This window comes from Typopeltis vanoorti, chromosome 9 (assembly GCF_054136105.1).
Source record: "Typopeltis vanoorti isolate ZY-2024b chromosome 9, IOZ_Tvanoo_1.0, whole genome shotgun sequence".
Taxonomy (NCBI): domain Eukaryota; kingdom Metazoa; phylum Arthropoda; class Arachnida; order Uropygi; family Thelyphonidae; genus Typopeltis; species Typopeltis vanoorti.
The window spans coordinates 74,839,545-74,863,968 of record NC_143557.1 but is presented as its reverse complement, the minus strand read 5'-3'; the positions used below and the strand labels follow the sequence as shown (position 1 = coordinate 74,863,968).

Genomic DNA, 24,424 nt, shown 5'->3' with positions numbered 1-24,424 from the left:
CCCAATTCATATCCAGAGCAACTTCCTTGAGCATAGAAACAACCCCAAACTATGCCTGCCTGTAAGGGCGCGAGCTCCATCTGAACAGAAGCCCATGCATTTTTCCCACTTTGTAATTATTGAGAGCGTGAAATATTTCTTCTCCAGTTGTTTGGGATGACAAAGTTCTAGAAAACAGAATATCGGCATGAATGTTGTTATCATGCGCATATCCTATGTAGTATATTAATTGCGCATCATCTGTAACATCAGTAGTCTCGTCTATTTGTAACGCATAATAAGGGCTCTTCTTAACTCTTTCAATTAACTGAGATTCTACGTCACCGCCATATCATTAATTCTGCGACCTACAGTGTCATTGAAAGAAGAGTCAAATCAATACCCTTTAGTAACTTGTTACCAAACACAGTTTTTACCACATCTTTTATAGCTGGAAGTAGTAAATTTTCCCCAACAGAATGAGGTTTCCCTGTTTTCGCTATGTGCAAACTTAAGAGATAGATGCTTCCAGTGCCTTGCTATTAATCGAACCCATGGCCGAAACTACATCTTTTCCATGATTTAATGTCGCTAAGCATCGCTGAAATTGGCTTTTTTTTTTCTGATTTGCTTATTTTTCACATCACAATGTTTAGTTTCTAAATGTAGGAGAGTTCGCAGGTTTCATGCACTTGTTCGACAACACTTCATAACACACAAAACACATTGAGGTTTCTGTTCACTTTCATCTCCATACCAAGTAAACCTGAATTCCAAATATGAAGTGTTATATTTCCTACTGTATTTTTTCTTTGAACTGTTTGTTTTTTCTACTTTAATAGTATCAGATTTACTCGCCATTACAACACGTGTATCACAATTAGGGTTAGCGTCACCTGTTTCATTTGCTCTTCTTTTCAAAGTTCTAAGTTCTAAGCCACTTTTCTATTATTAAAAAACCTTTCTGAGAAATATATAAATACTGGGGTTAACTCACAATACACTTTGTCCAAGTATCATTTAGCACTTCTGAAGGTATACTGAGCCTTGGTTGAAGGAGGAAAACCTTCAATAATAAAAATCAATAAACAACAAGCCATTGGTTGAAATGTGGATAACACATGTTCACTTCAAATCTGACAAAACAGCAAGGGAAGGCGGAAACAATAAAACTATATTGTTGTTCACCTCATCCCCTCTTATTATTTGTCATTCTGCCGCTACAAATTATTGTAGTGCCAGAATGATGAGTAATAAAGGAGGGGGAGAAGCGAACAACAATATAGGTTTATTGCTTCCTCCTTTGAACATTCTGACGCTATTTGTTGTTTTTTTTTAAGTTTCCATTTGATTTAAATAATTTTTACTTACTTATTCAATTTTAATTTGTTTGGATAATTAAAAAATATATATTTATTTAATTAATTGAAGTCTGCCTGCAGACCACCTGTCCCATTGTCGTGGACCACTGGTCTAGATAATAAGAAATGGGTGATCATTATGGGCAATTTCAATTATGGTAATATAGACTGGAATGAAGAGACAGCAACAGGAACCAAACCAAAGAGGATGAATTTCTTGAGTTTTTAAGGGATAACTACTTTAAGCAGTATGTAAAAGAGGCCACATGTGGATCGGGGATCCTGGATTTGATTATCTCATTAGAAGATGTTGTAAATGAAGTGTCACCTCTTCCTCCATTTGGTGAAAGTGACCATGAAGTAATTGCTTGGGTGGTGGCCAGCCATATCAAGACATCTGTGAGAAAAGGTTATATGTGATTATAGCAAACTCAGGATGCAGCTTACAGCGATATCATGGAATGAGGAATTGCATGGGAGGGAAATCAATGATGCTTGGTCTCTACTCAAGTAGCATGGAGACAATCAGTTATATGTAGAATACAAAGAGCAAGCAAGGAATATGGCTCACTTAGTAAGATAGCAAAAATGCAGTATGGGCAGCAGTTCACAAATGATGCTAAAAGAAATCCTAGGGAGTTTTTTTAGATATGTGGCCATCAGAAGGAAGAACGATTATGAGAAGATGATATTGATCAGTGATAATAAGAGAATGATAGACACTGAGGAGGATATAGTGGAGGTGTTTAATGAGCAGTTCGTTACTCTATTCTATCCTTGTGATTGTAACATAATGCAGAACTTGAGAGCAATGGGAATGGGGTAGGAACCACTGATGGTGAGTGAACAGGAGGTATATAAGGAATTGAGTAAACTTGATGTCAACAATGCCAAGGGACCTGATAGTATACCACTGCTTGTCTTGATGGAATGTTCCAGGGAGTTAACAGCTTTAACGTACATTTTTAACATGCGTCTTAGATTAGCCCAGGTTCCCAAGGAGCAGAAAGATGGTAAAATTGTTATACTTCATAAAAGGGATGATAAGACTAAGGGCTTCGAATTATAGGTCATTCTGCTTGTCTGGAGTTGTGGTCAAGGTGTTGGAGAAGATAATGAGGAAAAGAATTCAGAACTGAGTGAACAGCAGCAGAATTTTCTTTAATGGACAGCATGGATTTGCTAAAGGAAGATCCTGTTTTAGCAATTTGCTTACTTATTGTAATAAGGTGACAAATATACTGGACAAGGAAGATACATATAGAGTAATATATTTAGATTTCTATAGAAAGCACATGACAAACTAGTAGTTAAATTGGAGATTAGCTGTCTGATAGGTATCAGCAGACAGTATATGGGGGAGTGATATTCCAGAAGAGAAAGTCATGCCACAAGTGACATGCCCCAAGGGTCTATTTTTGGACCATTGTTGTGTAATTTGTATGTAAATGACATGGGAAAGGGCTTAAATAGTGATATACAGTTATTTGCAGATGATGCAAAGTTGGGAAGAGTTATGAAAAGTAGAGCATATGTTATTGCAAGAGGACCTAAATAAATTGTCTGAATGGGAGAGTGTGTGTGGGAATATCAGTTTAATGTTGCAAATTTGGGAAGTAAAGATGCGGATATTTTGGAGGAGGTGGAGAAGATGATGAAGGATTTAGGGATTGTGGTGAATAGAGACTTGAAAAGTCTTGAACATTTTGCTAAAATTGCGAGTACGACACAATGGATTATGGAAATGGTGCAGAGAACGTTGGCATGTAGAAGTAAGGATGTTTTGATTCCATTGTACAAGACTTAACAGGCTACATATGGATTACCGTGCACGGATTTGGACACCATGTTTTCAAAACGATGATGAGATGTTGGAAATAGTTCAGAAACAATTGACTAAGTTCTAAGTTGGTTTCTGGTCTCTGGAATGTGGAATATGAGGATAGAGAATGCAAATTACAGAGCCTAGTAGACAGAAGGAAGAGGGAAGACATGATTGAGATGTATAAGTTGGTAAAAGGTAATTACCAAATTAGCACGGATGAAATTTTTCATTGAATATCTGGAGACAGGGAGAATGAGAAGCCATCCCTGGAAGCTGTACAAGATGGGTGGGAGCAAGGGAGTGAGAGTAGATTTTTTGGATGGATAGTGATTGGAATGCATTACCTGAACATGGACAGGAATCGAACCCAGGACTTTCTGACCAAAGGGCTTTGTCTATACCGACTGAACTATGGAGGCTCATTACTCATTTAGTACTCATCAGAGTAAGATGGAAATGCATTTTTTCATTCCCAGAACCACCAGGTCTGAAGCAACACCCCACCCACATATTTTATCCTGTTCGTCTCCATTTCATACCAGATAGTCTCAAAATCGGTGCTATATGGGACATTATTGCTTTCGAGTGTTTCTATCCTAACGGACTCATATCATTTGATATCGTTTTCCCCCACCCCTCTGTACTCTACTATTTCTTCTGTCATTCCTAAAAATACTATATGTTTACACTCGATTCCAGTTCCTACATTCCTACACATAACGCTGTGTAGATGTTTTAAAATGGGTACAGTTTTTATATAGTTTATTATATTTTATATAACTCTTATCCCCTCTCACTGGACTTACCACATCCTATATAAAAAACTCTACCCATTTTAAAACCTTGATTGAAAATCAAAAACTTTAAATAATACAGATATATTGGTAAGCTTTGACATCATCTCACTGCTTACCAATATTCCCTTAAATGACACCTTAACACTTAAAAAAAAAAACGTTTTTCCTTCTGATGTCTTAGATCTCTTTTCCTTTGCCATCAATTCTGGTTATTTTTCTTGGAAGAACAAAATTTACAAACATATAGAGGGAACCTCTATGGTTCCCCCCCCCCCCCCATCCTCCTCTTGCCAATTTTTACATGGAAAATTTTTGAAAAATGAGCCATAGACTCAACCCCTCTCAAACCTGCTATCTGGCTAAGATATGTAGATGATGTGTTCTCTATTTGGATTCATTGCAGAGACCCATTAGACTCCTTCCTTAGACACCTTAGTAACATGCCTTCCTAATGGCAACCTTTACTTCACTGTATATAGAAAATCCACTTACACAGGCACATACATTCACAAACACTCCCACCACCCCTCTCAACAATATGGTATTATTAAAACTCTCACCAACAGAGCCCACAATGTTTGAAGTTATTTCCTCCACTTGGTTAGATTATAATAAATTTAGTTTAATCCTTTATCCAAGTGCAAGCAAACAAATTTTGCACTCTTCTGGACTGAGGCAACTCATGGTAAAGATGGACCAAGCTTTCATCACTTGTTTTAGTATCTCCCATCATGCAAAGCACACTCCTTGTGGACATGTATAATACTATGCATTAAGGAAAGGGCCACTACCCAGTCGGTTTCGACCTTTATTGAGGTCTCATCAGTGGGAGCCAGATCCAGAGGTGGTGAAACTTAGATGGAAGTAATGCAGAAGTCATATTTACCTACACGAGTTACCAAAAGGTTTCTCACCTTATTATTAAATTACTCTGGATTTAGAGAAAGATGTTGGAAATTTTTTTCCACTTGGTTAGACTATAATAAATTTAGTTTAATCCTTTATCCAAGTGTAAGCAAACAAAGTTTTGCACCTGAAGTATCTTCAGGACTAAGGCAACTCATGGTAAAGGTGGACCAAGTTCTCATCACTTGTCTTAGTATCTCCCACAAGTTGCCTCAGTGATGTCTGCAAGGAGATGTGCTTTGCATTATGGGAGATACTAAGACAAGTAATGGGAGCTTGGTCCAAAGGGATAATTGTAAACCATTATCCCTTTCCCACAATGACAATTTATTTAAATCATCCTGCAGCATATCTATATCACCTTTATCATACCTTTATCAACTATTGCCCTTTATCTTCTCTGAAAATATAATATTCCTTGCATTCTATCCCTGTAACTATATCATTTTCTGTCGATGATGTCTATAACGTCTCTTTACAGAGACGTTATAGACATCATGTTACTGTGATGTCTCAGTGATGTATATAATTTTTGGCCGAAGTCATGCTGACCAATGCCAAAATTTGTCTCCTTTATTTCTGGTACTTCTCGCATTCATTTACATTAATTTCAACATCCCCTTGGACCCACAGTTCTCATGTGTTATGCCATTACCAACCCATATGGATTTGAAACCTGAGCTCGTTTATCTCAGGAGTGGCTGAACTCATACTTAAGTACTTCCAACATCTCACTGAACAGCACTTCCTCCCTCTTTCCCAAATCATTCAAATACAGTTCATCAAGCAAATACAAGTCCTTTTGTCTCTCAAATCTGCTCCATACATCTAGAAACAGCACATTCTCATTGGTAATCATGACCCCCCTCCTCATGTCATTCCTGTCATACCAAAGAAGCAGACTCACAATACAATCTTTTCTTTGGCATTCTTTTTTGATTCTGTTAGGAACTCTTTCATTACATGTTTCTCACCTTTCAAATCATTCATGCCAGCCAAAACAGTTCTTTCTCTTCTTTCCTCTGCAAACTAACAGCTTCACTAACATCTTTGATCTTCACACCCAGGAAACATGCTTTCTTCACTTTCTCATTAAGTATACCTATTGAATCTCCATACAACACTTTCTTACTCCCAGTTTCTCACACTTTCATACTTTTCACGTTCAGTTTTTCTTTCATTCTCCTTCTTGATGTACCACTCTAATTTCAACTCGCATTTCTTGCACTTGCATACTAAACATTTCTCTCTCTCTCTCTCTCTCTCTCTCTCCCCCTCCACTTCAATTTCTTACCATAAACCATTCACTCTTGGCAATGAAAATACGTAGAATACACACTACAGTGTATGATGAAATCTCTCGCGATGAACTTGAGGAATCCTCGACTGCCATTTTCTTCATGTGTTGGTGCCATAAAAATTGCTTTCTGAATAATATTATGTATTAACTTCCACAAACACACATACACAGTATTCACCAAACTTTAGTAAATAAAATTTTAAATAAAATAAATAAATAAAATCTGGTAGTAAAAGGCTACCAAAAATAATTACTAAAATTCACCAAAATAAAAGACATCTGTAAGGCCACATTCAGCACCACTTCTACTATGCTCCGCACTAGCACTACCTTATTTTTATTATTATTATTATTATTACTATTATTACGGGCAACTCCAGGGAGTCATTGGACTCATCGAGGGAGGCCCCAAATCATATTCATCACAACTATTTGACATTCATACAGTATCTATCATACCTTGCCTTAAACTCATTCACTGTCACAGCATCCACCACAGACTCAGGGAGCGCATTCCACTCATTCACTACTCTAAAAGTAAAGAACCCAGCTCTAACACCTTTACTAATCCCATTTAAAGCCTATTAACCCCATTTAAGCCTATTATGGCTTGTTCTCTCCTAAGAAGCCATTGGCAAGTCTCTTAAATAAACAGCATGTTTCTTCTTTTTCCTGATGGTTTATAATGAACTTCTTTGGGTAGTCTTTCCAATTGTATTTATATTTCTTATTTTCTCTTACTAGTTCTTGGTGTAATTCTTTTATTATTTCATTTCTTTTATCTCCTTTCAATATTTGCTTCTCCTAGTATACATCATCCACTTCTGGATACTTGCCATGGAAAAGTTTGGAGAAACATGTGCTGTTGTTCTTAACATTTCCAAAACATTTTATAGGGTCTCACATCAAAGGTTTTGCAACAAATCCATCTTCTGGTGTGCTTTCCTTCGTAATTGGATTGCCAGTTTTCTCTCAGGTTGTTCACTATGTTATGGTGCAAGGTGTTCTCTCTTCAGATTTTCTAGTTAATGGTGTTTTTCAGGGCTCCCTTATTTAACCAACCCACTTCCTTATATACACTATCTGATCAAAAGTATCTGGACACCCCTCTGTAATTCATAAACGGACGTCTAGATGTCACTACGACCTCACTTACCAGTATAAAAGGAGGCATGGAGCTGTGTGTTGTTCAGTGATAAGAAGTACGAGCAAATAGCTAGGTCAATGGAGCTCAGTAACTATGAACTTGGACTAGTTATTGGTTGCCACATCAGTAAGAAATCTGTCAGAGAGACATTTCAACCCTCCTCAAGTTGCCCAAGTCAACAGTTGGTGACGTGATTGTGAAGTGGAAACACGAAGACACAACCACAACAAAACCATGGTCGGGTTTAATGACAGACAGTCATTAAACCAGACAGACAGTGGTTCATGGAAATTACCAGATATCAAGTGAAACAATCACCCGGAAGTTGGCAAGTGCTACTAACTGTCCAGCCAGCACCATGACTGTGCGTCGAGAGTTAAGAGGAATGGGGGTTCCATGGTCGAGAAGCTGCTCATAAACCAAAAATTTCTCCTGTGAACACTTAGCGCCACCTGCAGTGGTGTAAAGAGTGACTCCACTGGACAGTGGACAACTGGAAATGTATGATTTGGAGTGATGAATCACGCTTTACCATGTTGCAGTCTGATTGGAAGGGTCTGAGTGTGGCGAATGCCTGGAGAACGATTCCTGCAAGCGTGTGTAGTGCCATCAGTGAAATTTCGAGGAGGTAGCATTACAGTGTGGGAGTGTTTTTCATGGAATGGACTTCGCCTTCTCATAACACTACGCAGAAATCTAAATGTGGGCAGGTACAAGGACATTTTGACCCGTTGCATACTGCCAACGGTAGAAGATCTATTCGGTGATGACTGTTGTCTGTATCAGCATGACAGTGCTACCTACCATAAAGAAAGGTCTGTCAGGGAATGGTTTGCAGACAATAACGTTCCAGAGATGGAATGGCCCAGAGCCCTGACCCATCTCTGAATTAGAATGAATTAGAATGCCAACTTCTCTCCAAACCCCAATGACCCACATCACGAACTGCTCTGGTTACAGCTCTTCAGGAAGAAGGGGCTGCCGTTCCTCCAGAGACGTTCTGACACCTGGTAGAAAGTCTCCCCGGCAGAGTTAGAGCTGTCATAGAAGTGAAGGGTGGACCCACTGCATATTAATGTCCACTACCAGAAAGTGTGTCACAGGGAATGTCTGATTACAGTTTCAAGTAGATGTTCAGATACTTCAGATAGTGTATATAACTTATCTGGTCTTATTCACCTCAAATCCTCTTCACAGTTTTGCTGATGATAGCACTCTCCACTCATCCAATTTATATGATAAATCTTGCTGTGCTCAAACAACTCAAGCTTCAACATCATTTACAATAAGTACTCTAAACACTGATCTTCCCACCACCCTTCAGTGGAGGGATAACAACCTAGTCACCTTAAATGCTTCGAAAACATAATTTTGCTTGTTTTCTTACACAAAAGAACTTAGTTTTTCTCCACTTTTAATAATGTTCAACTTAACAGTCAAGACTAGTCAAGTCTCTTTTTGGACTGAGTCTTACTCCTAATCATTCCTGGTATAATGCATAATCACATCACTTCTATAGAATCTTCAGCTTTCAGAAAACTTGTACTTTTTCACTCACGACATTACTTCTCTCTTGTCCAGTTGCTTACTCTGTATAAATCTCAAAACTGTCCAATCTTAGAATTTTGCTCTCACATTTGGGGTGGTACAACTAAGACTTCTCAAAAAATTCTTCATGCAGTTCAATTTATTGATGACCCCTTTCTTACAGACTCTCTTCAGTCACTGTCTCATATAGACAATTTGCACATCGTGTCTCGTCTACAGATATTTCCTTGATCATTGTTCAAGAGAACAACTTCCATTATGCTTCCCATTTCTGCCACTCAGCACTTACTTGATATAGGCCTTGTGGCCTCTCCTGTGTGGGAGTGATAAAATTCTCCAAATACTACATTATGTTAGAAATATATAGAAACAAAAATAGAAAAATCTCCAACAAAGGTATGCTCTTCTTAAAGATAAACTCATTATTAGTAACATAATTATGAAGCAAAACCTTTTTCCCCTCTTATAAAAACCAAAAAATATAATAAATAAAATTTGAGAAATAGTTCTGATGTTGGTATTAATATTAGGTATTATAATTCATTATATTAATATTGTTATTAATTGGTATTAATATTAGTAAAGCTGATAAGTGGCATTGCTGTTATTATTGATAAACTGGTTTAATTTAATAAAAGAGTGTATACATTCTGTTGAGATATGTAAAATATGTATCTCAACTTATAAATTTTTATTAAAAATTTTTTAATTTATCATACCAGCAAGTTTATAAGCACATTAAAAGGATAAGTGCATATATATATATATATATATACAGGGTGTTCGGGATAAATTTGACAGTTTCGCAAGGAAAAAGAAAATCTTCTTTGTATCTATTAAATTTAATGAATTGACAAAAAAACATTACAGGCAGAGTTAATTACAATACTATCAACAAGATTTACTCAAAATAACCACCATTAGCATCGATCACAGCTTCAATTCTGCTTCGGAACCTCGAACAAGCTGATGCTACAGTCTCCCTGGGAAGGGCCGCAAAAACTGTTTTAATTTTATCCATTAACTGGGCTTTTGTATTACTGGAAGTGCGATTGGTGTCTTTTTCAACTGCGCCCCATACAAAATAATCCATGGGGTTAAGGTCTGGGGAGTTTGGAGGCCAAACATTTGGACTGGTGAAGTCGTAGAAATTTTCAGACAACCATTTTTGACTTTTCCCAGAGGTGTGGCAAGAGGCCGAATCCTGCTGCCATACATACGGCCTACCATTGGCTACCCTTGTTATCCAGGGCTTGACTACAGTTAGCAACTCCACGAACAAAGCCCGAATTCCAATGCCAGGGTTCTTCAACACCTGTTCCTGCAGATTTGCGAGGAATTCTGCTGTACGAACGCAATCAGATCGTCTGCTAGGGATCTTTCTTCTTGCTACATCCTCGTAGTCACCATTGCAAGTCTCTAGTTCATGCCTGATTGTTTTTACTGTATTCAGGGAGCATTGGGCAGCAGTCGTAATATTCTTATTTTGATGGCGGGCACGAATCATCATGATACAAGTTATTCTCTTCCATGATTCAGGTGGGTTCCAGCTATCCATCCTTTCTGACATCTTGTATATGAATGAAGAAGGGTCCAAACTTTTAAATGAAGAGAAGTGTGTGTTAATACATGTAACTTACGGAAAAATATAATTAATTATAAATATGTCAAATTTATCCCGAACACCCTGTATATATATATATATATATATATATATAGAATTTATTTTTCCCATATATCACTTCCACCAAACAAGAGGCTACGAAATCTGTACAAATCAGCACCATGTATGGGTAGGGATCAAGTGAAAAGTAATTTGTTGTTGAAGTAATTCTTTTTGAAGAACGATAAGTTTTAATCTTTGGGCCATAATTTTTAGCTCCAGCTGTTCCACCAAATAGAGGTAAATGGAATGATGAATGGGAATAGCTCGTTCGGTAATTACATTAACTACCAGCACTCTCACCCTGCATATCCTGACTGATACTTAGTATTGTCCAGTGCAATGATCATTAAAGTTACTAAGATTACTACTACACCAAGATCTACCATAAATATCATTGGCTCAGTTGAGAGTATCCTGAGAAATTTCAGTAGTCATTCCAGATCACATTTAAAGACCACAGCTGATTTTAAAACAAAATTAATGAGCTTCAATTGCAGAGACACAGAAATTAGAATTTCCTTCTACTCTAGAATATCTTTTGATTTCTGCCAAATGATTTTCCACAATATATAATATCTTTTCACTTTTATATTCTCACATTTCAAGGTTATCTTAAGTTAAGAAAAATATTGAAACATCACATCTGAACATCATGGACTTCAGAAAAGTGTTATCAGAGAATGCCATATCACTGACTTATCCATTTCTGACATTGGATAAAGACTGCATCACCCAAAATCAACTATAGGCAACATTATCAGCTGATGGAAATGTGAGGCTGTTCCCCCCCCCCCCAGCCAAAAAATAATAATCCAGCATACTAAGACCAAGAATGCTAACATCAGAGGGTGCTTGGAAGGATGCAGTAATATTAATGTCAGATGTGGAAATGATCACTCAGGTATTCAAACCGCAATGCTATTGTGATGTGATTGGAGGAGAAATGATATGGGAAAAAATTGACTGGCCTGCATTGAATCCCAAATCAACCTAAAAATAATAGTACATCTTCAGTGTCTGTAACAGTAATAGGAATGGAATACAGGCAAACGTTCGGTGGATCACCTATTAAAATACAATTGTAACCGCGTGCTAGGAAATAATAGAAATAACAAATTTAATCTATTAGGATAAACTTAATAGGTTCCACTAAAAAACAGTAATGGTCATGTTTAAGGAAGAATGATCCAAAATTCCTGACTCATCACAAGCTGGTGGGTTAAGAGTGCTATTAAGGTATAAACAGTTTGTTTCTCTGAAATATAGTGCCTCTTGAATAGTTATTTCACTATAGCATATTTTCTGTGTGACATTCACCAAAGAATATTTTTGAAAAGAAACTTATGCTACATTTTAGATTGTTTCATCACTAATCTTGAGTACATTTTTTGAGGTTCTCAACAATATCCACTAAAGACTATAGAAAATCCTCTTTTATAGGACAGTATATCAGCAGAGATTTGCATCATCCATATCATCAAAAGCTTGGTAAAGATCAGGACTAGTTTATACAACATTTTTCCTGATAATAACCTTTGTTGCAAGAATATGACCATATTCATTCTGTCTTAATGAGTTCAGTCCAAACAAGAAGTTTTACAGAAATTCAAATCCAGATAGTCGGTATCAGAAGATCTCCAAAATTCTATTCATTGTGTGAAAAGCACTCTAAAAAGATTGTACATGTCCTAAAGGGATACTGTCTCCACATCCTTTTCACCTGCAAGAAAACTATCTTCTTAAGCAGGACAGAAGACCATGGTTGAATTTTTTTTTAAACAAAAAAAAAATTCAACCATGGTCTCTCCCACATGTTTATATAATTCCTTATTCTTGCAAATGGAACTAATACAAATTGGGCATACTACTGAAACACATGGATTGCATCCCATTTCTCAACATGAAGTCTTGTCTTGCTAACCATGACATTGTTTCATCATAGTAATTTCAAATTTGTGAGATATGTTAATGCTAATGTAAACATGTTGCTCATTAGGTGAGGAGTTGCTTGACAATAAATTATACCCCTTCTGCATCAAGCAGCACACTTTTACAAATTTGTCAATATATGTGGCTTGACTGTTTTAATTTGTTTCAGTAGAATTATGTAAAATTAGCATTTATGAACAATCTTAATGGTATAGATGTTATCTTATTCCACATCATAAAAAATATTTGTTTTTAAAAGTATACATCACATAAATCTGTTGATTTCTGTACCTAGTGAAGTATATACAAATACTTAGTGATATTTTGGTTTTAAATGCATGTTTTAATTATCAGTTAATTACTGGCTTGCATGTGTTGAGGCTTAAATGCTGGGAGGACATCATGTTGGAGGTTTAATGGAATATTTACAGCACTAGGAAAGGATTAAAAACTAATTTTAATGCTTCCAATATTTTGTCTCAGTCACTGAGACATCTTCAGGGATTACAAATTAAGTAAAACACATGGATGACTCTAAAGTCCTATCTAGGTGGTATGCATCCTCCATGGGCATTTGCAGGTGGCCTAGGATTTAAAGTGGGACCTCTGATAATTAATGCTCCCAAATTTTGCATAAAATTTTGGGAAATTTTATGCAACTGTATTTATTTAAAATCAGTTGATTTCTGAGTGCAGCTGCAGATTCTAAAAACAGCCTTTCTTTTTTGGATTTACTATGGTGGAGCATGGTGGTTTTTCTCCAGGCGATTCGATTCTGTGGGTTGTATCCAAAACAGGGTTTGTATGGCCAGATTGACCATAGTCGTGATTTCAGATATATGATTTGTGTTCTTCTAAATGGATGATTGCTGATCTGCCATCTTGCAGGAACAAGGGTACTTCATATACTCCAGGCACTGAGAGAGGAGGGAGCTGATCTTTGGTAGAACAGATAAGGATAGCACGTTTACAGTGGTGCTTATGGAGGCTGTACTTTTTTTTAAATTTAAAAAAAAAAAAAATTTTTTTTTAAATTTTTTCTTATATGCCACATATGTTGGGGATGGTGATGGCATTTCTTGAAATCCTTCTGAAGAGATAGCCAGGGAGTGGAGGAGGAACTGATTATTTTTTGAAATATGTAATTGCTATAGCCATTGGAAAGGAAGATGTTGTGTATGTGGTTGAACTTAGTTAAAAAGAAGTTCCACTGGAACAAACATTGTGGGTTTAATCCTTTATCTCAGTGTAAGCAAACAAAGTTTGCACCTTCCCCACCCCCTTCCTCCAAACAGTATGAGATTATAAAAACCCTTATATAACAGGGCAAATAAGTGTTGAGAATGTGATTGAGTTCAGTAGTTATCCAATGGCTACAATTCCCCCCCCCCCACACAAAATATTAAAACCCTGTAATGCAACCCCCCCCCCCCTCAGAGCAAAGAATATACGAAATCTATCACCGTTCCATATATTTGGAGTATATAAGAAAAATTAACAAAAATCCTAAAGAAATAAAATCTTACAACCATTTACAGACCACATAAAAAACTGGCATCCTGTATCTCCTCTACAAAAGACCAGACACTCCCTACACCTACCAGGTCCCTTGCACTTGTAAACTGTCCTACAACAGCTATACAGGCAGACAGCCTGCATCAGAATTTCTGAACACATGGAGACATATGGACTACATCTGTTTCACCATTAGTGCCACTTTCAACTTGCTAACTATGCTCTGGACGCTCACCATAGGATATGCGTGAGGGTCAATCTATTGCACTGCAGAAAACACAAATACCAGAGGCTATTTCTGGAATTTAAGTTGTCAGTCAGCAGTTAGAATCAAAGGAAATACAGGAAAACAGTTTGATCTAAAATCAAGGATGCACATTATCTCAATTATTATTCATCGCTCTACAAGGGGGGGAGTACCCAAAAATTCCAAGAATCTGAACTTGGCATGTGCACATTTTAGAACAACCGGCTCGTTATTCTGGCTGCTTTTTTGTTAGTGTTTATATAGTGGAGATAATGTGCATCTTTGTCTTACCCCTGATTTTACATCAAACCATCTTCCTGCATTTTCTTCAACTGTGCAGTTGAAATTTTGTTTTCTTTTGGTAAAATGCAGGTCAACAAGTGGTTTTTCCCATTTCAAAAATGGGGATAAGTCAGTTGAAGACCAACCACAATCTGGCCAACCTTTCACAAACAGAAGTGATGAAAACATCCAAGAGGTTTGCCAGGTAATCAAGATGCACATTATCTTCAAATTGTTGAAAGACCATTAAGCAAGTTTCGGAAGAGAGAAATTTGTCATGGAGTTTGTGCCAGCGAATTTTAACAGAAGATTTGCAAAGGAAATATGTGCCTGCTAAATTTGTACCTCATTTGCTCACAGAGGATTAAAAAAAATTCCTGTGAATGTTTGCCACGATTTGAGCAAGTTCTTAATTATCAGAAATTTCTTTCAAAATTTGTGACCAGGGATGAGTCTGGATGCTACGATTATGATCCAGAAACAAAACAAGCATTAAGTCAATGGAAACAAGCAAATTCACTGAGACCCAAAAGGCACATCAAGTTCAATCAAATGTCAATACAATGCTAATTTTTTATTTTTATGTGAATGGAATTGTACACAAAGAATTTGTTCCTCCTGGACAGACAGTGAAGAAGTATTTTTATCTCAATGTTTTGAGAAGACTATGTGACGTATTCTTAAACATATCCAGTGCAAGTCTCCATGATTCTCTAACTAAATTGAATAATAGTTGTAATGAATTTGGCATGAAAATCAGCAATAAAAAGCTAAAACTATGAAAATAGGCAGTAGTATAGAAAACTTCAGCTGCATTCTAAATGGAGATCCTATAGAACAAGTAAAATATTTCAGCTATTTAAGCACAGTTTTTAGTGAAGATGGCAGGGTAAACCTGGAAATAGATAACAGAATAAGCAAAACTAGTAAGGTGGGTAGCCAGCCGAATAAATTTATATGGAATACGAGAGAAATTAGCCAAAACCAAACCAGCAGTATATGAGATAGTGCTCAAACCAGTTTTAAGTTATGGATCTGAGAGGGTTAGAAATAAAGCACTTAATCAAAGACTAGAGACCACAGATATGAAGGTTCTGAGAAAAATTAGGGGAGTGAACCAATAGCATCAATGGCAGAATGATGTTAAAAATGAAGATGTTAGAAAGGACCTCGACATTATTAGCATTCAAGAATGTGTCAGTAGAGATAATCTGAGGTGGTATGGCCACTTAAATAGAATGGGTGAGGAAAGGTTAGCAAGGTGTTTGATGCCAAGATGGCAGGAAAGAGATCTAGAGGAAGATCAAAGTCTAGGTGGACTGATTCAGTGAGAAGTACCTTAGAAGCATCAAAATGTTAGATATGACAATATTGGAGTGCCCATAAGTAACAGATTGACTTGGAGGAAAATTATTGATAGGAGATTAATAATAATGCAAACTGAATCATATAGTGCTCTCATAGTAACCTGAATATCCCTTGGGGGTACAGGAAATTGATGATATAATCTCATTAAAGTTATTTTTTTATTAGAACCTTAACATAATTAGACCATGATGCTCTACATCATGTACATGCAATTAGTGTGCGTGGTGCTCAATATACGTTCTTGTTGTTCGAAAGTCATATTTTATATGAAATTTTATACTAATAAAAAAATATAAGGTAAATCTGTTCATCATCATCAAATTCCTGACATGTAACCCTCAAGGGGGGGTACAGGATATTATAATACTACATGAAAATTTTACATCATTACTAACTTCCTATCTACAATTTTCCTCCAAATCAGTCTGTTACTTGTAAAGACTAACACTATCAGATCTTATATTTCTATCGTCTAAGGCACTATGTACCGTATCAATCCATTTATATCTTGGTCTTCCTCTGGGTCGTTTTCCTGCCAACCTGGCAGAGAACACTTGTTTTGCTAATCTTTCCTCGCCTATTCTGTTTAAGTGACCATACCACCTGAGATTAGCTCTGCTAACACATTCCTGGATGCTGACAATGTCTAGTTCTTTCCTAATATCCTCGTTTTTAATATGATATTGCCATTGACGCCATCTGTTCATGCCTCTAATCTTTCTCAGGACTCATTCTGCAGTCTCTAGTCTTTGGTCAAGTATTTTACTTCTGACCCAGCTCTCAGATCCATAAGTTAAAACTGGTTTGAATACTGTCTTGTATACAGCTAATTTAGTGTTCCGACTAATTTCTTTCTTATTCCATTAGATTTATTCAATTGATTTCCTACCATACCAGCTTTGCTGATTCTGTTGTCTATTTCCATATTTAATTTACCCTCTTCACTAAAAATCGTGCCTCAGTAGCTGAAATGTTTTATTTGTTCCACAGGTTCCCCGTTCACAACACAGTTGACATTTTCAACAATTCTAGCTATTTTCATTGTCTTTGTCTTTTTAACATTAAACCATCTCCCTGTACTTTCTTCAATTCTAACTGCTGACTTACAACTCAAATAAACACTAAGTATTGCTTGATATAATGCCCATTGACACCATATAACTGTAGCGTATTGAATAGCTTCTCTCTCTTGGCACCTTGTCACATGCCTTTTCCAGATAAACTAAACTTAAATACAGATCTTTTTTACGGATATTTTAATACTTGATTTAGCAGAAATGGCATCCACTATGACCCAATTTCTGCTAAAGTTACAGTAATATGAGCAACACTACTCAATATCCTCAGAGTTGAATTGTTGACTCACCAAAGCTGCTTCCATCCATCTACCTTCTCGTGGGAAGGCTTAGACATTAGTTATGCATTTTTTACTAAATAATTTAAGGAAATTATAATGTAAACTAGGATATACATTAAAATAAATTTTAATATACTTCAATATTTCAGCAACGTCACATTGCCATTTTCAAGGAACTTAAGAACAAGACATGTGCACGCAGGCACAACAAACAGTAAGTGAGGAAGAAGCAGGAAGCTATTATTTCTCCTAAAGTCTTGATGGTGCACCCTAGCGGGCAATGTTGGTATTCTTGGGCAACTGGGCTGAAGGTCTTCTGATGTAGGTTCCCAAATTTGAGGCAGTCTCATGCAGCCAAATTTGTTGAGGTTTGGATTGTTTCTTTGGCCTGAAGCTGATTCCATGAAAATGGAATCAGCTTCAGGTGTATTATCGTGTATTATCGTGGCTTTCTTCCACCGTATTCTATGGAAGGTATCCAGCACCTGTTTCAGCTTACCTGTGTAATCCAAAAGGATTACACAGGTAAGCTGAAAGCTCTATTGTTAGATCGGGCTACTTACCTCTCTATCAAGTACAATCCCATCAACTCACAAATTAGAAAACTCCACAGGATCCTTAAGAAGGTCACTTCTTGACCTGTGGAAATTACTAACAAATTAAAACCATTTAACTCCATATCCCCATATTTATGCACTTCCAAAAAAAATACATAAGGAAAATGTGCCATTATATAAGGAATATTAGCCAAAGCTCTCTCACACTATACTGGCAACACACCTTCACACACAAAAAACTCAACCCACTTCAAAGACAGCATAGAAAACCTTACACTCAAACACACTGACATAATGGTCAGTTTTGATGTCTCCTCCTTATTCACAAATGTCCCACTCAAAGAATCCTTAGACCTCACCCAAGCCAAGTTTCCTCCTGATATCTCAACCCTGTTTCACTTCACACTGAACTCAGGCTATTTTGTTTGGCAAGGAAAATTCCACAAACAAATAGAGGGGGAAGCCATGAGTTCTCCACTCTCCCCACCCTTGGCCAACTTTTATATGGAGACTTTTGAAGAGAAAGCCTTAAACTCTGCCCCACAAAAACCAACCATTTGGCCTCACTATGTTGATGATGTGTTCGCTATTTGGCCACATGGCTCTGATGCACTCCTCTCCTTCCTACCTAATACACTTAAACAACCAACACCCCAGAATCAAATTCACCCTGGAAGAGGAAAAGAAACAAATGCCTTCCTTTCTTAGACACACTAGTCACCCGCCAGCCTGATGGAACCTTGGTTTTCTCAGTCTATAGAAAACCCACCCATACAGGCAGATACATTCACCACCCCTCCTCGCAACAATATGGAGTCATTAAGAAACTACACAACAGGGCTAAACGTATCTATTCAAATGACAATGCCCTAACCACAGAACTAAACCACATTCTCAACACTTTCTCAGCCAATGGCTACCAACCCAAAAAAATCCAAAAAATATTGAAACCAGTAACCCCCCCCCCCCCCCCCAACACAACAAGGATTACTCTAAATCCATCAAAATACCCTATATCCGAGGCCCCTTGGAAAAATTACAAAAATCCTAAAAAAACATGACTTAACTTCTTGTTACAGATTTTATGTTGGAGGTTTAATGGATTTTTTACAACACTCAAAAAGAATTAAATTAGAATTTAATACTTCCTATATTTCGTCCTAGTCACTAAGACATCTACAGGGATTACAAAAACAATTAATGTAACATGCACACAAAAACTTACAATACTAAGCCCAACCATGTGGGTGACACTAAAGTCCTATCTAGGTGGAGCGCCCTCTAAGGGCAGTAGTAGGTGGCCTGGAATGTAAGGTGGGACCTCTGGTGATGAGTGTTTCCCAAATCTTCGGAAGCTTAATGCAACCGTATTTGTTAAGATTTGGTTGGTTTCTGAGAGCTGCTGCTGCTTCTAAGAAAAGTCTCTCTTTCTTGAATTTGCTGTGGTGGAGCATGGTGGTTTTCTTCCATGATACTCTGTGGGTCGTGTCCAAAACATGGTCAGCCAAGCCTGAATGGCCATAGTTGTGTTTAACGATGTACAACTTGTGTTCCTCCAGGCGGATGGATGCTGATCTGCCTGTCTGTCCAAAGTACGCAAGCTTACAGGAACAGGGTACTTTGTAAACTCCAGGCAGAGAGAGAGGAGGGAGCTGATCTTTCGTAGAACGGATAAGGGTAGCAAGTTTGCAGTAGGGCTTATATGCTGTGTGTAGGTTATACTTTTTTAGTATCTTGGCTATTTTTTCCGAAGTGCCTCGGATGTAGGGTATGGTGATGGCATTTTTAAAATCTTGTTGACGAGAGGGACGGGGAAATGGGGGAAGAATTGATTATTTTTTTGATACTGTGTTCGCTGTAGCCATTGGAGAGGAAAGTTCTGTGTATGTGGTTAAGCTCAGTAGTGAGGGCGGTTCCACTGGAACAAAGATTGTGGGCTCTCTTGGTAAGGGTTTTAATGATGCCATATTGTTGTGAGGGGTGGTGGTGGGAGAGTTTGTGAATGTATCTGCCTATGTGTGTGGGTTTTCTGTATACAGTGAAGGCAAGTGTATCATTAGGCAGGCGCGTGACTAAGGTGTCTAGGAAGGGTAAAGAATTGTTCTTTTCCTTTTCCATAGTAAACTGGATTCTTGGATGTAGGCTATTGAGATGACCGAGGAAGGAGTCTAACGTGTCTGGGCCATGAAGCCAAATGGAGAACACATCATCTACATATCTTAGCCAGATAGAAGGTTTGAGTGGGGCTGAGTCTATGGCTCGTTTTTCGAAAAACGAGATGTCCTAGTGACTAGGACATCTAATCACTAGGACATCTCGTAGATGTCCTAGTGACTAGGACGAAATATAGGAAGTATTAAATTCTAATTTAATTCTTTTTGAGTGTTGTAAAAAATCCATTAAACCTCCAACATAATGTCCTCACAGCACTTAAGCCTCTACACAAGAATTCTTTTACAGACCATATAAAAAATTGGCATCCCTTATCCACTCTACTAAAGACAGACCCCCCCCCCCCCCAGTCCTACTTGGTGTATACCAGGTCCCTTGCAGCTGCAAACTGTCCTACTCTGGCCAAACAGGCAGGACAGCAAATATCAGAATTTCAGAACACAAGGACTACATCCGGTTTCACCAATACAGGCACTATGGTCTTGCTGCCCATTCGCTGGATACCTGCCATAGAATACGGTGGAAGAAAGCCACGATAATACACCGCAGTAAATATAAATATGAAAGGCTTTTTATGAAATCAGCTTCAGCCCTAAGAAACAATCCAAACCTCAACAAATTTGGCTGCATGAGACTGCCTCAAATTTGGGAAACCTACATCAGAAGACCTTCAGCTCAATCGCCCCAAAATACCAACATTGCCTGCTAGGGTGCACCATCAGGACTTTAGAAGAAATAATAGCTTCCTGCTTCTTCCTCACTTACTGTTTGTTGTGCCTGTGTGCACGTGTCTTGTTCTTAAGTTCTTTGAAAATGGCAACGTGACGTTGCCGAATATTGAAGCATATTAAAATTTATTTTAATGTATATCCTAGTTTACGTTGTAATTTCCTTAAATTATTTAGTATAAAAAATCCATCTACCTTGGTACTGTGAACCATTCTCCCTATGAAGTATTCCCCAAGGACTACAACCACCAGCTCATCAAAAAAATAAATAAATAAAAAAAAAAAGAAAAAAAAAATCAACAGATTACTTTTCTCTTGACTCCTGCTCACACCTGGCAATGATGTGCTACGGGCTTTGCAGCCTCTTGTGCGGAAGCGATGGCAAAAAATTAAAAGGGAACTCAACAAATTTCATTTTGATGCACATTCCTAAAGAAGATGAACTGTATGAATATACTTCATTAATATACTCATAAGATGATCTTCTTTTGAGATGCTATGCCATTGAGATTATTTGCAAAGTTATGTATTACTACAATTCCTGTTTGTCAGTTTATGAGATCATCCCTTGAATTTTGTCTCACATTTATGCTACACTGGAATTGTAGTACAGGGTGTTCGGGATAAATTTGACATATTTATAATTAATTATATTTTTCCGTAAGTTACATGTATTAACACACACTTCTCTTCATTTAAAAGTTTGGACCCTTCTTCATTCATATACAAGATGTCAGAAAGGATGGATAGCTGGAACCCACCTGAATCATGGAAGAGAATAACTTGTATCATGATGATTCGTGCCCGCCATCAAAATAAGGATATTACGACTGCTGCCCAATGCTCCCTGAATACAGTAAAAACAATCAGGCATGAACTAGAGACTTGCAATGGTGACTACGAGGATGTAGCAAGAAGAAAGATCCCTAGCAGACGATCTGATTGCGTTCGTACAGCAGAATTCCTCGCAAATCTGCAGGAACAGGTGTTGAAGAACCCTGGCATTGGAATTCGGGCTTTGTTCGTGGAGTTGCTAACTGTAGTCAAGCCCTGGATAACAAGGGTAGCCAATGGTAGGCCGTATGTATGGCAGCAGGATTCGACCCCTTGCCACACCTCTGGGAAAAGTCAAAAATGGTTGTCTGAAAATTTCTACGACTTCACCAGTCCAAATGTTTGGCCTCCAAACTCCCCAGACCTTAACCCCATGGATTATTTTGTATGGGGCGCAGTTGAAAAAGACACCAATCGCACTTCCAGTAATACAAAAGCCCAGTTAATGGATAAAATTAAAAGTTTTTGCGGCCCTTCCCAGGGAGACTGTAGCATCAGCTTGTTCGAGGTTCCGAAGCAGAATTGAAGCTGTGATCGATGCTAATGGTGGTTATTTTGAGTAAATCTTGTTGATAGTATTGTAATTAACTCTGCCTGTAATGTTTTTTTGTCAATTCATTAAATTTAATAGATACAAAGAAGATTTTCTTTTTCCTTACGAAACTGTCAAATTTATCCCGAACACCCTGTAATACATAACTTTGCAAATAGTCTCAATTTCAGGCTATAATGAATTTTTGAAAACTTTTAATGCTGCAGCATGCTGTGGAGCTTTGATTCAGACTTTTCAGCACTTTTTTTACATACTTATACTGTTTACTACAGTGATATACTTTGATATCCATTCTTTTGTAAAAGAATTTCTAAAATGCAACTGAAATAAAACAATGTAAATTCCTATTTCTCTAGAAAATTGCTTCTATTATTTCCAAAGAAGAAGAGTTCAACATATTTCTTTTCTTCTGGCATTCTAAATGTTCAAGAATATTAGCTAATGTATTTAATACCAAAAAAAAAATAATAATAAATAAATAAAAATAATAAAAAAAGTGTGATGTATATATTTAAATTCAAAATACTTACACTTTCATCAGAATTTTCTTGTGGTTCTATTTCTTCCACATAGTTGGCAGGAAACCAGTGCTGTTTTTTACCACCATAATCCCCTTTCCACCAGCCACCATCCTGCTTCACGACATTGGTTATAATGGCATGCTTGCAAAATGATAACTCATCATCACGTTGAGCTCTGTAGTCATACAGTGCCTTGACTGTTATCTAGGCAGATATAGAGAGGGGGAAAAAACAGAAGATAATAGGAGTAATGGAAATGCAGCTCTTAATGATCCTCTATGATAGTATTTCCCAGATTTGGCATAGCTGGGGGCCATTACTTATTTTATTTATTTTTTCCCAGTGCAATTTTTCAGGTCCCAACAAGTATACATGTGTGTATTATACATGAGGTATATCTGATATCAGTTAATGGGTCGGGATTAAGTTTCTATATGGATGTGCATGCATATGTTAACACAGTAGTTAAATATTTATCTTTATTTTTAAATTTTTTTTATCATTTTATAGCTTGATTTTCTCTACTCACATGCCTTATTTGAATTTTTTTATATTTTCTCTTAACTGTAATTTTTTTTTTTTTTTAAAGAATTGGTACTGGGCCACCAACCACACTTTGGGAAAAGCTGATCTATGAGATAAATTAATAAATTACTAGACTATGTGTCATTAAAATGTCTACAGTTCTCAGAAAATAAGTGTTTGATTAATAAACAGTTGGTAACTGACAGTAAACCGATCCATATTCTAGAATATCTTATTTAAATTTTGTGCCAGCTTAACCCTTGAATTAGTGTAGCAGTAATGAAACATAACTTTTTTTTTTTAAATACTATTTAAGCATAGATGGCCAGGATTTTTTCAAACTCATCTCATAGTGTGAATCACTGTGCAAATTTTCAGATACATAAGACATTTCACATTAACTACAATACTTCAATAATTACATGGATAAGAAGTGTCCCTTGAAATTAAAATAAGCTTTGGACATCACTGATGGTATCAGTTATCCAACCACAGAAGGAGAGCATTTTGTTGATTAGATAAATGAAAGTACAATTACATGGTGCTGTACTAGAAGTCAGTTGACACACTAACTCATTTAAGAGTTGGATAATTGAGATCGCTGTATTTCATCCGTATGTTCCACTTGGAGAGTTAAAGTGTAATCCTTAATGCCAATATCAAAAAAGATTCCTTTGTAGCAAAAGTTATATCTTTTGGTTGAAAAGACCCAGATTCAAATCTTGTTCTAGGATAAAGAGCCTTTGTTTATAAAGTCTTTTCAACTGAGAGTGAATTAGCCAATCTCACATTGAAATGAGATACAGGGTTCCTTCTTTCCTGTAAACTTGAATTTTTCACCCCCCCCAAAAAAAAAACAAAATATATCGAGAATACACTCACGTTGAAAGACACAGTTGACCTTGCAGACAGGATTAACTACTATATCAGGAAATTAATTAGATTTATATGAAGACAAATTGCTTGGTTGTGACAGGCCACTAAACACTTAATGAGGTGAACAGAATAAAAAATAAAATAAAAATAAAATTGATTTTTAAATATTTTTAGCTTTCAACACTCATAAAATAAAGTTGCTGAAGGTTCACACTAAATATTCACCACTAGAAGGGACATCACTTCAATCACAATGAAGGATAAAATAATCTTATCTTCTTTGCCGATCCTAAATATTTACAGGAGACAATATTTTTATGCATATAACAATACTGTTCATTCAGATTGAATGTAAATATTCATAACTTTTACAAAAGATTTTACTACAACATTGAAAAAGAGTTTTTTTAACGTGTGTTATGTTTTTTTTA

The 24,424-nt window shown here is 36.9% G+C and overlaps 1 protein-coding gene across 1 annotated transcript in view; it reads right to left on the bottom strand.

The window, feature by feature from the left end:
* Positions 1-24,424, bottom strand: part of sl (small wing phospholipase C gamma 1) — a 546,737-nt gene that overhangs the window by 191,851 nt on the left and 330,462 nt on the right. Inside the window, exon 20 of the mRNA XM_090398565.1 lies at positions 22,602-22,796. Coding sequence (XP_090254691.1) covers positions 22,602-22,796 — 195 coding nt within the window. The remainder of the gene's footprint in view (positions 1-22,601; positions 22,797-24,424) is intronic.